Source organism: Ammodytes marinus, assembly GCF_949987685.1.
Source record: "Ammodytes marinus genome assembly, chromosome: 12".
Lineage (NCBI taxonomy): Eukaryota > Metazoa > Chordata > Actinopteri > Uranoscopiformes > Ammodytidae > Ammodytes > Ammodytes marinus.
In genome coordinates this window covers 21,311,808-21,326,219 of record NC_137216.1, presented here as the reverse complement: position 1 = coordinate 21,326,219, position 14,412 = coordinate 21,311,808, and the positions used below count along the sequence as shown (strand labels likewise).

At 38.2% G+C, this 14,412-nt stretch overlaps 1 protein-coding gene across 1 annotated transcript in view; it reads right to left on the bottom strand.

The window, feature by feature from the left end:
- The window catches only part of st6gal2a (ST6 beta-galactosamide alpha-2,6-sialyltranferase 2a), a 52,261-nt gene that overhangs the window by 7,134 nt on the left and 30,715 nt on the right, over window positions 1-14,412 (bottom strand). Inside the window, exons 4-6 of the mRNA XM_080037746.1 lie at window positions 7,888-7,985; window positions 7,377-7,478; window positions 4,474-4,648 (exon numbers count right to left, since the gene is read on the bottom strand). Coding sequence (XP_079893872.1) covers window positions 4,474-4,648; window positions 7,377-7,478; window positions 7,888-7,985 — 375 coding nt within the window. The remainder of the gene's footprint in view (window positions 1-4,473; window positions 4,649-7,376; window positions 7,479-7,887; window positions 7,986-14,412) is intronic.

The window sequence follows — 14,412 nt, the reverse complement described above, 5'->3', positions numbered from 1 at the left end:
ACTAAAATTGGCGACGTGTGTGTTTTTATCCTCATTTGCTATGCGCAACATTCCCTTGCCTCCAAACTTTGCAATGAAGCTTCCATCAGTCTGGTGATCATTACCGATTGAAATGAGCTCAAGCTAAAGTGAGACATTAAAAAGACAGGTTTAAACTCTGAAGCAGTAACGGAACTAAGTTTGTGCGTCAAGCCGGGCATTAAGTGTTAAGCTGCATTGTAGTCTTAATGGCCAGAAGTAAAACAGCAAACTTTATTCCAACCGTTGGACCGTGATGTGTGTGAGGAAGCAAAAGTGTGGAACTGCATGTCACGCAGTCCAACTATAGTCCAACTGTCCCTTGCATCAGTTGACCCAATTTTGTCCTCTGACGTTAGGTCGATACACAATGACGACTTTGAGCCCCTCATATAGAAAACTTCCCCTGAAGCCATGGTAGGCCTGTTTAGTTGGTCCATCTCCCTGCCTTAGCCAGTGTTCGCTCTGCTAAGCATTTTGTATAAAACTATTTTTACAAACTGATAGTTCAATTGGAGTATCTGAATTTCTGCATCCTGTATTGATTTACTTAATAATAGCCTTAGCATTACTATACGTAGTTATGATAATTATTCTCATTTTATTACATGATGTGTAACTGCCATTTACTACAACCATGTCGCTAACATCTGTTTAGCAATAAAACCTTACTGATGCTGATCCTGAGGAAGGAAAGTCAGGGGTAGGGCTGGGATGAGGGGTCAAAGAAATGAGGAATGAGATGCGGAGAAATGAACGGCCAAGGCTGCTTTGCTCTAGTTTCATGAAAGGGTTCCGCAATCTCTAGCAGTGAACAGTCCCACCTGTGGTCTCAAGAGGGAGGTTTCCATCATGGAGCATTTGGCCTCCGAGAAAAACGACACTAGACATAATTACGGCCACCAGAGGTTAGGGGATGGACAGCACAAGAAATGGAATGTGGGACGCCAAATGACTTCACCTCTGTTAAGTTTCCCAAGTTATGAGGGAAGAGGCCAGTCTGAGGTGGGAGAAAAGCTGTGATGTTCGACTACAAGATTTACAGTTTGATCAGCCTAAGGTTAATGGGAAACCTGTCTCTGAACGTTGCCCAAAAGGTTTAATTTGACAAGTTCCTAAGACGGTCTGTGCACGTCGAGAAAAAAAATAAAAATAAAAAATTGTACAGGACTTGCTCAAGATGCAATTGTTGACCTGACTGTGGGGTGGTGATGATGACCCCGCACAATGAGTCCTCTGACAATCTGACTTGAGCCCGTCTGGAAGCTGTCTTTAAGGGATAGTTCAGAATGTTTTAAGTGGGATTGTATAGGTCACTTATGCATAGTTAGTGTGTTACCTTATGGAGCTGGTGATCGGCGCAGTCAATGTAACAGTTTTGCACCACATATATAAATGCTAACATGAAACCTAAATATTCGTTCAATTCGACCCTAAACTGAGATTTTTTCCACAGCTTTAGTTTGTCGCTTCAGTTGGCCGTTTATTTTGTATCGCTCCGCTTGGAGTGATACAAACTAAACGGTTGTCTGATGGCAACTCAGAGCTACTGCAGATTACAAAGACACACAGGAAAACAATAATAAATGTCTGTCTGGTGGCAAAGCTGTGGAAAAAATCTCAGTTTAGCGAACAATTTAACAGATATTTAGGTTTTAGGTTAGCATATATATGGAGAAAAAACGTTTTCTGCTGGCCCCCTCTTTAACAGTAACATGCCGACTTCTGCTACAATGACATCTCCCCTAAAGTGCAATCTCCATAAGGTAACACACTAACTATGCACAAGTTCCCCATACAACCCCACTTCAAAAGATAATGTGCCATCCCTTAAAGTTGTTGTTAATGGATTCTGAACTCAGAAAGACTCTTAAAGGACGAGAAGTCATTTTATTGTGTTTTGTTTGTTTTAATAAATGTTATTGCTGTGGAAGAGAGTCTTTGCATTTATGTATTTTAAATTATATGCTTGGAGTTCTTGTTTGAAAACAAAAAAAAAACTATCACTGAGAAAAAGTTAAAATAAGAAATCTAAGGATCCAAAGCATCAACGTGCCACACCTCTGTCTTTTAAGCATTGCTGGGAATGAGCAGACAATATTGTTTAGGACATGAACTTCGACAACGATGAATCCATGTGAAAACCTATACTTGATATTTCATTCATTTTCATTTAACTTTTATTTATCCTCGAGAGACCAATTGAGGGGTGACCCTCATTTTCAATGACGTCGAGTCAAAACAAATTCAAAACAACAATACAAACAAAATATTCAATGCAAAAACATCAAATACACAACAAGTGAAGAGAAGAAAAAACAAAACGATTGAAACATTTACAGAGTGGGGAAGAGTGGCAGCAATTAAAAGGCATACAGTACAATATAGTCTAATTAAAACAGTTACAAGTAGAGTTTGGCAGATCCAAGATAGTCTGTTTAAATTGGCCAAAGGATATGAATGTATTTAGTTTAATTTTTAGCTGTAAGTTGTTCCAGGAGTCAGGTGCACTGAAGCTAAAAGCTGTCTTTCCCAGCTCAGACCGGGCTTGTGGGACATAAAGCATAAGCATGTCAGTGGAGCGGGTCTGATAAAGCCCATCTGAAACAAGCAGCATTTCTGTTAAATAACGAGGAAGCTTCCCAGTCAAGGCTTTGTAAATAAAAACATGCCAATGTGCATCACGTCTCTCTTTAAGGGAGGGCCACCCAACCTTCTCATATAAAAGACAATGGTGTGTGTCATAAGCATCTCCTGTGATGAACCTTAAAGCAGAGTGAAAAACTGAGTCTAGGAGTTTTAGACATGAATGTGATGCATGCCGGTAGACCACATCACCGTAATCAAGGACAGACATAAAAACTGCCTCAATAATCCTTTTCCTACTGAACAACGGGAAGGTGGCTTTATTCCTATAAAAATATCCAATCTTTTGTCGCAGACGACAGACAAGATTTTTTATGTGAAATGTAAAAGAGAGTTTTTCATCTATCCAGATGCCAAGATATTTATATTCAGTGACTCTTTCAATATGAGATCCATTATTTGTGTGAATAATAAGATCATTAAAATGTATAGTTTTTGCTCTGGAGAAACACATATATTTGGTTTTGTCTGTATTAAGAACAAGCCTGAGGTCCACTAGACAGTCCTGCAGGGTGTTAAAAGAGCTTTGTAGGTTCTCAATAGATTGGTGCACCGAATCGGAAATGCAATACAGTACTGTGTCGTCAGCGTATAGATGGGCGTGACAGTTTTTTAGCGATGAAACAATGTTATTTATATAAATTGTGAAAAGAACTGGACCTAAAATTGAGCCCTGTGGGCATGATAGTGCTGGAGAACAGTCGTTTTACTTAATATTGGAAAGGCTACACTGTTACTTCATTCTTATAGACTCATGCCAGTGTACCAAAATATAGTTGATGGCAATCAGGACAGAATTTCAGTCACAGAAGCTGCCCTGTGGGTTTTAATACAGTTTTTTTTGTGTGTGAAGAGCTTATGATGACACTCTCTGTGCTAACTAGTAGCAAGGGGTGGCAATGTTGGTCAGTGAATTCTACAACATTGGTTCAGCTTGAAATGTGCAACCACTGAATGGATTCCCATGAAACGTTGCACACATAGTCAAGGTCCCTGGAGGAGCGATTAAATGCCAGTGTTAAAGCGGTTGCTCATAGCGATGAAACCACAGAGAGCTATTAACTCCCTCACTTTTATTGTCCTTTCTGGCCACAGTCGTTTTCAGTTCTCTTGCTGCTAAAGCATGACATATTAAAACCAATCCAATAATAGGTATGTTAAATGTATGTGATAAATAAAACAAATGAATTGTGGTTAGCTGTATTTTAATAGTACAGCTTAATAATGTGTATATATTTGTAATATCTCTTTTAGACATAGTTTGTGGTTTGTTTTGTACATCATACATTGAATGTTATATCTAATATGATTTCCCATTTATTTAAGAGCAGGTGACTTCACTCTATTGTCAAAGTAGATGGATATTACAAAATCTGTTATACATTGTACAAGTAGTACGAGTTAAAATATCACTAGATAATGAGGGACTAGTACATTGAATTTGAGGCAAACTAATTCTCCTGCAATCATGGTGTTTCTTGAGGGAAAAAGAAGAAACGAAATGTATTGACAAGCAGGAGAATTTCAAAGATGAGTTTATACAGTGGTCACATTTCCACCAACCCCTTGCACGGATACACTGCTTTGGAGTACAATGCAGCGCCGAGCTTCACACCGATAATGTAACTCTGCATACCGGAGATAAAACATTTTCATCATGTCCTAGTGTGTGTGTATGTCTCGGGTCTCTTTGTGCCCATATCTGCTCCAGAAGAAGCATGCAAGGTAAGGGAAAGATAAGAGTACACAGGAGAACTGAACAGACGTCCCCTGCATGCATAGTGGCTGGGTGTATGCGTGTCCACTCACCTATGAAGCCAGACGAGGGAGGATTGGGCTGAATATTTTCATGAGTGTTGCCCTGAATCACATCCCATAATTGCCACACGTAGCCGGGGTGAAGGATGTAGAAGGGCTGGCCTGGATGGAGCTTGCGGTGCTCCACGTACGGACCAAACAGGTTGTAGTCTGGACTGGCGTACCACTGAAGGAAGAATAGAGGACGGAGGGACAGAGACACCTCGGTTTAGAATGCAGGTTAAAAGGTAGAATCATACATAGAAGACATTGTGTTGACTTTCAGAAGGAGAAACTCTGTACATCTAAATCAATAAGTATTAATGAGGTGCTATAGGTTCTCAGTCCTCCGACAATATCACCTCCATCAATCCACAGAGGCAAACAGGTTGTCTGAAAAATAAGACACAAAAGCCAAAAGGATGTGGTTCGAGAGCCCTGGAGTCAATGGTAGCATTTGGCCATGAAGTCCATCTCCACTCAAGAATGTGTTTATCTCATTTACAAGTCACTTATACGCTTGAACTTCAATGTGCCAGATGACGCAAGTTTGATACTAGACCGTTTTCACATGTATCTACAAGTTGAGCTCACATTAAAGCCTCTGTAAACCTGCTCTTAAATAGAAATATTCAATATTTGATCAAATAAAAGTTGGGTGTCGCAATAAGCGTTTACCAAAATCTGATAGAAAATACATTTTCATAAATATTATAAAACTTAGTTCAAAAAAATTTTTTTTTTTAAAGTCTTGATCGTTTGACAGGACTTTGTGCTTGTTGCCGTATCAAACAGTGTCCAAGGCAACAGTCATTGTTGTATAGAACTTTCTGGCAGAGTCATGCTTGGTTCAATACTTATTGTGTAATAAGAACCAGAGCATAGCCCGCCTCATCTTAACAGAATTTCTGTTCAGTGTATCAAACTTAAATGACAATATCATTCATTTGGATTGATAAATATGACTTTCTAAGAGCTTTCTAAGAGAGAAATTAAAATGTGTGAAACAAAATAAACAATATCAGTTTCTGATTTATTGCACCAAGGTGACGTTTCAGGCACCTATGCTCTCTATCAGAAAATGAAAACTGCAATTTTCCACCTCAAAAGGAAGCGCAGTCGTAGCTGGTTGGCAAAGTAAATGTAACCGAAGAAAAAGAAGGGTTTAATTCACAAATAACACCACTTCTTGTGCTGTCACACTATTTTTTCATTAAAAAAAAACACTTTCCTTTTTCTGACTCAACATGTCCTTACATTGCATTTGTAGAGTAGCTGACACTTCCTTCTTCTACCGAGATGGAGAATATTCAAATGCAAATTTTAAGGATATGACGTGACATACGCATTTGGCCAGTGAATATGAACACATCCAGAAGTGACTTCTTATCAAAGAAAACCTTTAAAGAAATTCTGATGTAGGAAGTACATTTCTCACTGCCCCTTTTGTCCTGTGTGATTACGCAGCAGCTGTGGCTCTGTGTTACATGTGGCTCACTTTATGTTCACAGTTGATAGGGGTGACGTTGGATTTTTATTATTCACATCCTTATTCTTGCTGTGACCCTTAGAAATATAAATAATGTATGATACACATGGTGTGCATTGAACCAAGTACAACAAAATGCACTACACTAAATATTATATTATATAACTTATTTCAGTTTCCACAACATGTCAGATGGGACCTTTATAATGTTATGACCTTTAATGTATTGAATAAACAACATTAAAATATACTTGGAAATGGAAATGAGAATGATTAAAGTTGTATTGTGCAACTTCTGCACACCTTTGTGTGAAATACATTGCCTTTACTGTGTTGTGTTCACTGTCTTTGTAGCTGCAACAAAGACAAATGTTCTGCCCTTGGGGGAATCATTTATTTTCTATAGTTATTCTTCCAATAACCCGTGAATGTACTGTGCTTGTTCAAAACAATACAATGGGCCAAAGTAAAAGCACAGTGAGGTAATAAAAGCATTAATGGAAAGGTTCAGTCTGAATGGATTCAAGGATGAAACCCATCACCGTATAATTTATTCTTCTTAGTGTTCATAAAACACTGTACATGCATTTTTATCGAAGTGGATAACCTCTTATGTAAGCCTTAATTATACTGAATACATACATGGATTTAACGGGTTACAGGACGGTGGGGAAAAAGGTCTTCTATTAATATCCCATAACCGTCGTTCCTTTACCTTTGTGAGTCACTGTCGGCTTTTGGTTATCTGTCTTTGTGTGAAGCCTCCTTGATTAACACAATATGCTGAATGCATGGCTGCATGCACTGCACTGTGTGATATGCCTGGAAAATGTTGAGGTACTAAGAATTCACAATTATAACCCTCAGCTCCCATAGAGAACTAAAAAGGTTTTAAGTCTGAAAACTGGACGCAGTTCGTTTAGAAAGATACATTGTCTGTGAAAAAATGAAAAGGCGAAAGAAAATCAATAAGAACACGCAGGGACGATTTCACTATTCCAACATTGAAATAGAAACTGGACAAATAATGGAGGTAATTCAGAGAGAAGGCTCCACGCACCATGCAAATCGATTTTAATTGCAAAGTGTGTTTTTTAAGGTTATTAACCTCTTCCAGTCCTCGCAGAAGTCTACGATCTTATTGATTGTGGAAGAAGAACATTCGCTGAATGATAATTATAAGGTCGCTACTTTAGAGGAAAGGGGGAGAATAAACTGAAAGAAGGAGTGGGTAAAAGGTGGTTTTCTTTGCTTTATCCTGCATGGCTATAATGACCTATTTAGCCTTTTCTATACATTCTTAATTACTTCTGCCTCAAGGTAAACACATTTTTGTTTGAAGTGAAAAGACCAACGGGCCGGAGACAGTTTAATGAACTATGGTTAAAGTCAAGCAACAGGCTAATTTTATTATCATTTAACATACCTTGTGTAAGTTGACAGTGTAAGGTGCAGGGTCCCAGGCCACCAGAGTCACATTCTTGTAGATTGAGCTTGTGTTGAATTGATGTTTAGCATTGGCTAAAATCTATAAAAAAAAGTAATATCCAGTGTAAAATTAAAACCAATGTTATGCAGTCGGGTACCCATGGAGTATTAGCAGTTATTTTTGCTGTGCCATAACAAATATACTGTATATACTTTACACACACAAACACACAACAACAACAACAACATGATCGAATGATACAATTGGAGTATTGGTATATAAATATATTATTGATAGGCAACCATTTCTGATCACACACATTGAATAAAAACAATAAAATCACATAATTCAAACCAGTCATCAAAAATTGCTTTAATAAAAAAATAAGTAAAAGCCATAAATTATGTATATTTTAATCATCTGCCACTCTACATGTGTGTTTAAAAAAAATATCTATCTATGAATGATTCATTGTTACGCATCATTCAAAGGCCAGACTCTGCCTCACCTGCGAGTTGATGATGCGGATAGTGGTTTTGTTTCCCACGTCTCTCTCGTATCCCTCGGTCGGTGCTGCGTTGAACCGTAAAACTGCATCATGTGCGTCTGAAAGGCAAAGCGAAGTCCCTTTTTAGTAGGTAATGAAAGTCCTTGGAGGTATACATGCTATTGTTACAATGAATGGAATATGAGAAACCAAAGTTGGGTATCAATTTTTAATGCTATCCCAATAAGAAACTGGAGCTACAGTATGAAACCAAGTCAATTACCTTGACTTTTCTGAGGTGCTGTCCACAAAAACCTTTCTACAGAACTGCTGTTGATGAAATATGATAAGTTTGTTGCATGTTTCTTTATTAAAAATGTTATTCTGAAAAGGTAGCAAGAAATTATTCTGACAGATAGACATGTGTATATAAGTTAAAAACTACAGTATTTATTTACCTCTAAAATGTAGCAGAACATCGCAGAAAAAGGAAAGAAAATAAAAGATTAAGTCATCGAAAAAAAAAGAGATTCATAAAAATTGTTTAAAAAAAAGGAACCTGCGGATAAAGTTCCCCATTCTATACAGCTGTCTTTAGTGTGTGACTGCTGTCCTGAATAAATGAGCATCGAAAATCTTTTCAAGTGCTTTGGATAAAGGCATCATATACTGTAGATGTAGCCACTCATTTGACTCTTATCCTCACTCTATCGCTGTCTCGCCCAACTCTTAACCATGTGACCATGGGCCTACAATACAGTGCATTAGTCCAACTCCGCTTGAACAACTTGCACAATAACAGTATTAACATGCTTCAGAGTTGGCAGCAGAGATTTGCTGCAGAAAACAATGTTAGTTTGTTAACTTAGGCTCCTCCACATACTGTACATGATGTGAATTTAGAAAATAAATGCAGTTGGCACAAAAAAATAACTTTTTCATCGCAAAAAGTTACCAAATGCTTTAATGTCATTAATTGCCTTTAGCTCCAACTTCTCTCATATTTAGTTATACATTGCCGCCATCCCTCAAGCCAGTGGTTCTCAATTATTTTCTGTCATGCCCCCCCTAGGGGACAGAAATGTTTTCGCGCGCCCCCCCCCCCTAAATTGAAATACTGTTGAGAACCTGCTAATATTTATTTGTTTATCATTACAAAACCACTGTATGAGTTTCTGGCATGAGCATTCTGCATACAATCACCTTATTATCAAATTAGATGTTAGATTATAAAATTAGCCGAGATAACTTCTGCAGCAACTTAAAAAAAATCGAAGTTCAGTTTATTAGCTCAATTTGTAACATTTAAACAAGACTGCTCAGTCTGTGTGAATCTCAGGACAGAGAAACAAGAGCAAATGATTCACTGAGGTTTGCATTTCATTCAAAACATTTTTAAACTGTAGACATAGTTAAGGTGGTGTTTTTTTATTATTATAGGCCAATATGCCTTCTGTGATGCGATTACCTATAATTCATTAATGTTATTATTAGTCTACTTGCTTGATTTCTTTTTAAATAGCATACAGACACACATGGAGACACATGTGGACATTTATTTACTGCAAATCGCAGCCTTTCGCGCGGTTATGACCATACACAAGCACACATGGTGCAAGCTAGCACAACAAAATAAATAAATAGGCCTATATGATTATTATTTTTTTTTGTCAGTTGAAAATCAAGGCCACCCCCCCTCCCCTCCCCCCCGACAACTCACGGCGCCCCACCATTTGAGAAGCACTGCCTCAAGCTAACTTATAATATGCAGCTGCTGATGAGTCAATTTTGCATTTCAAAAGTATTGAAGTTCGATACCCAGACCCTGGAGTTGTTGGTATATCTTTCCTTTTATTTTTTAATAGTTTGTTCTTGGTGAAATATCAACCTCATTTTCAAAATATTTTCGTTTCACATCAGCCAGAGCTCGTCAAGGACTTGAGGATGTCACGACTGACCTTTACAGCAACAGCTCAGTCTTATTTTATGGAGGCAAAAACACATTTAGTGCACAAAGCCACATCCACTGTTGGTCTCATGTGACGGACTGCCGATGTGATCAATCAAACACACACGTCCATCTTTTTGAAGATAGGGGATCAATGACTGGATTAATAGCCCTGGCACCATCAAAGTCAGAGGTCGCCATGACAACACACAGTCGCAGCGGTGTGATGTAAATTATGATCACATTGACTGATATCTGGCAGGCTCACACACGCATAACGTAAGTGCTCTCTAGTGGTTAGCTCATGTAACTGACAAACCACCACTAATAGAAAGAGTTTCACACCATTTTTTTGTCGTTCTATGTTCACACACACTCATGAAAACCTAAAAAAATTGATGGATGACCGCAGTGATAATCGAGGAAGTAGTTATGTCGGCCTGTCTGTTGATCGATCCATGGTCCCCACGCCTCCATCTGACACCAGAATAGATTATTTTACAGCTTTGGGTCTGATACCCCTCCGTCACTGCCACCAATCCACTGTTACCTGTGACTGATTGCCATTCATGACAACACAACCTAATGCAAACCACTCAGGGAACATGTGTTCACCTGTTTGATGTGGAGTTTGCCCTCCTGCTCCAATATAATACTGTAAACAAGTCCGTTTGCTTGCAGGGATTCACCAGTCTGATGGCTTTTCAAGAAATGTTTTCTTGAGGCAGTGATTGTTCTTTGTCTACATACAGCAGAAATATGTGGCTGATGAAGCCCAATAGTCTGGGGTTAGTTGTTAGTTATCGGGGTTTGTCACAATTTACAGAATAAAGAATCAATTCACTAAATTTTTTTTTTTTTTTTAACATTTTACATTTCTTTACTTGTTATATTGTGGTCTTTTATAATTTCTGTTTATTTTGCTCAATGTCATTTGTGTATATGCATAGCGTTTTCTTTAATTTGATCTAATTTAATTATTTAGTTACTGTTATTCGTATTCAGGTATTAATCAGTGAGTGACTACTTTTTCATATATTACATATAATTTAGCTGAAGCTTTTATCCAATGCTACTTCAAATAAGTGCATTCAACCATGAAGGTCCAAACTCAGAGCAGCAAGAATCACTGAAGAACATTAGCTTCAAATAGAGGTGCAATAAGTAAGTACAGTTTTTTCCCCAACAGTTTTGACAGAATCTTGATTGACATCAGTTTTGTAAAATGTCTCAAGAAACTAAACTCTAACGTTGGAATGTGATCATGACATATCATTTATTTTCCCCGTACCCAGCGCCTCTCAAACCCGTCTGACTGTAACCCTTTAAAATGAAGTGATGCTTCACTCATGACCCCCTTCACAGGCTGCAGAGTGGTAAGCAGTGCAATCAAAGACAGTCTCTTCACTTTCATTCCTTCTCAGAGGAACCCTGGAACTGTAAAACTGTCAAGTCCAAAACACCCAAGTATAATAGTAAAAAAATAAGAATAGCAATAATTTACAAAAGGCTGAAATGACTGAGTGACGCTTAGGTTAAGAACCAGGCTAGAATCGCCCCATTTACTTCAAACTACAAGCTGATTTAAAAGTAATTTTTTTCTCAAGCCAATACATCTGCAACTCTACATCCTTCCCAAAAAGCAAAACATTTCAAAATGAAGGATTTTTGCTTCTAAAGAACAGAGCAGTTGTGCATCAGATGGCTGACCTTTTGACTCTGATGAGGACCATTTCTGTTTCACAAATAGCCTACTCTTCTCCTCAAAGAAACCTGTGGTATACACATTCTGAAGACCTAAGGCGTTTGCATCAGGTAGCACTTGTTTTCCCACCATTTCCCACTGCACTTGTTTGTGGGTTTAACCTCAACCTGACCAGGATCAATATTCCACCCTCACCTCGTTTCCGCAATTATCCTCTTCTTGTTTCACGGTCAGCAATTTCACATGGGTAGAGCCCACTTCTATTTATTTTCGAGGAACAAAAGACTTAACAACTCAGTAACAAGCGCATAGGCCCAATAGTATATTCAACACGGTTGATATGGTATTAAACAAGAAATGCCTCGCGTTTAGAATTGATTTAAAAATTGGTTTTACAGAAAAGGTTAACAGATTGAGTTTTAACTTGTTGTTAATGAAACATACTTGGATTTGTTCAGCTGTATTTACCGAAGAATATGATGTGCAATATACTGAATTTATCTGTTTATTAAGTGTATCTTTACGATTTAATACGATCAAACTGCAGTAGAATCTGTAATAACCTTGATTCAACTTTGGTTTATGACATGGCAGAACAAACAAAGTTCGTAGTGCCCAGGTTCAATAAAAAAAGCCAAGTATGCTCATCACTTAAGTATTTATAACAAGTACCAGGGTTTTTTTCCTTTTTCAGCATGATCAGCATGTTCAAAAGCTGAGCACTGTCAGTGTAAATTAACCATACATGGGACTCATCAAAATAAATTCTGTCAGGTTCAGGTTTAGAGTGTGTTGCTAACATTAGCAACATTTCCTCAGTGCATAAATTATATGGAACTCGTGACACATGCAGTGATTAAAATACAGTGTTACAACACCATTATTCATATTCTGTCAACAAGAGTTTGATTTATCTGTCACTTAAGCGTGCATTAATCAGACGGTGTAAGTGAGATTAAACTTGAGTCCACCGCTCCTCCTCTGTTGACACGGTTCCTCCGTGTTTGGCATGTTATATTCCTCTTGTCTCATTATAAATTCATTTTACAATTTGAGATAGAAACTGTGGGCTGAGTCTATTCTGGCTCTCTGGGACTTGTTAGACGCTTCATGTTGCTTTGTAAAGTCAGATATAAATATGTTGATTATTAGACCTTGTGTACAGCTGACACAACTGCCAAAGTAGTTGGCTTTCAACCTAATATAACTGAACCAGTGTAGCTGCTTGTGCACGTCTGACTCAGTGACTTCAAAAAGGTTTCTTACTCTCTTTATGTCTTTTAAAGTGTGGATGTCAGCTTCCATATCTGACAAATTAATAAAAAAACTGGGAGAGGCAGCCATTGCCATGAGTAAGCAAGCATAAGCATGCCTTTTCCAAATTCAAAAGGATTAAGCCACTTATGCCTTAGCTATTACGGAAGCATGCGTATTTCATCTGTGCTGGGACACCTGGCATTGGTTCTTTGTTGGGTTCTAAATTGAAATGATTGTGTTCGACATTGACTTTTAAAAAGGTATTTAATCGCCTTGTTCCAATTACATTACCAACATGTAAACGCATTATGTACCCGAATGTCCTTTGACAAGACCAGACCAGGCCCGCTGGGCATGTGTTGACAGTAGATTTAAGGCTTGAATGCCTCATTTTCTTTTCCCTAAAGCTTTTGTCACCATTTTCTAAGCATTCTGGTTTGTTATATTTTTTTTCTATTTTTCTCTTATTTAATTTCCTTTCTTATTTTTTTCCATGTCATGTCCTGATTGACCGCGCCTATAGCTTGGGTTTCTTTCCAATGAGGCACTTTGTAGCTCTGTTAATATAAGGCTTTTGTAAACAAAGGTCATTTTTACCATTATCATCATTTGCACAAGAGCTGAAAAACGCTTAGTGGATTCATCAATCATTCAATTAGTCAATCAAAAGAGAGCGCAGAACAATTGTGACGGTTGATTCCGAGTGATCATTACAGGCCATTTTCCTGGCATAAATTGCCACTGTGCTTTTCTGTCACTAAATGAGATCTATACTGTATTTGGGTGCTGTTACATTAACCGGACAAAACAAGAGATTTCAAAAGGCATCATCTAAAGCTCAGTGGAAACTGTGGTGGGTACAGGATCAGATATTTTCTATTTAATCCCAGTTACAAAGAAAATGCCACTTAAGTAGTAATTTTTTTCCTTTTTCACAACACCATCTAAAATTATGAGCCAAACTTTTCTGAAAAACAGCAATAAAGAGGCACAGTAAACATGCTGTGTCCCTGGATATGTCATTGGCTACGATCTCAAACATTGCTACAGAGTTGAGTCACAACTGGTAAGTGAAAAAAACAATAAACTCCACAAAGGTCAAATGTTTGCAGGGCGTTCTGAATAACAATAATGTGTTCCTGTTGTTTTCAGTCCCCATCCCACGCTGCACTGGGAATGCAATGTATCCTGTTCACCACACGATGGCAGCCGCACATCACTCACAACACCAAACACCCAGCTCTGTCACGCTGCAGCCATCAAGAAACATGATAATCTAAATGTCAGCCAACCTGTACGGAGAGTAGAGTGCTTTGCACATTCATTTCTTTGCAATTTGCCACAATTCACAGCTGTATGTTGCAGGCTGTTTGATGCAGTGCAGCCTTTTGCAGGAAGGAGAGAAGAGTGAGAAGAAGAAGTAGACGAAAAAAGATCAATGCGGTTGGATTTCCTGTTGAAGCGGAGCCTGAGTATTAATGCAACAAAGTCAAGCTCTTCCACTGACACTGTGAGGCCGCTCAATAATTAATCTGCTGTGTAACATTCCGCCCCATGTCCCCTCGTCAGGCAAGCTCTTTTTAAAGAACTGAGTACCACGCTGATGAAACCACACACAACCAACACCCTGCATGGT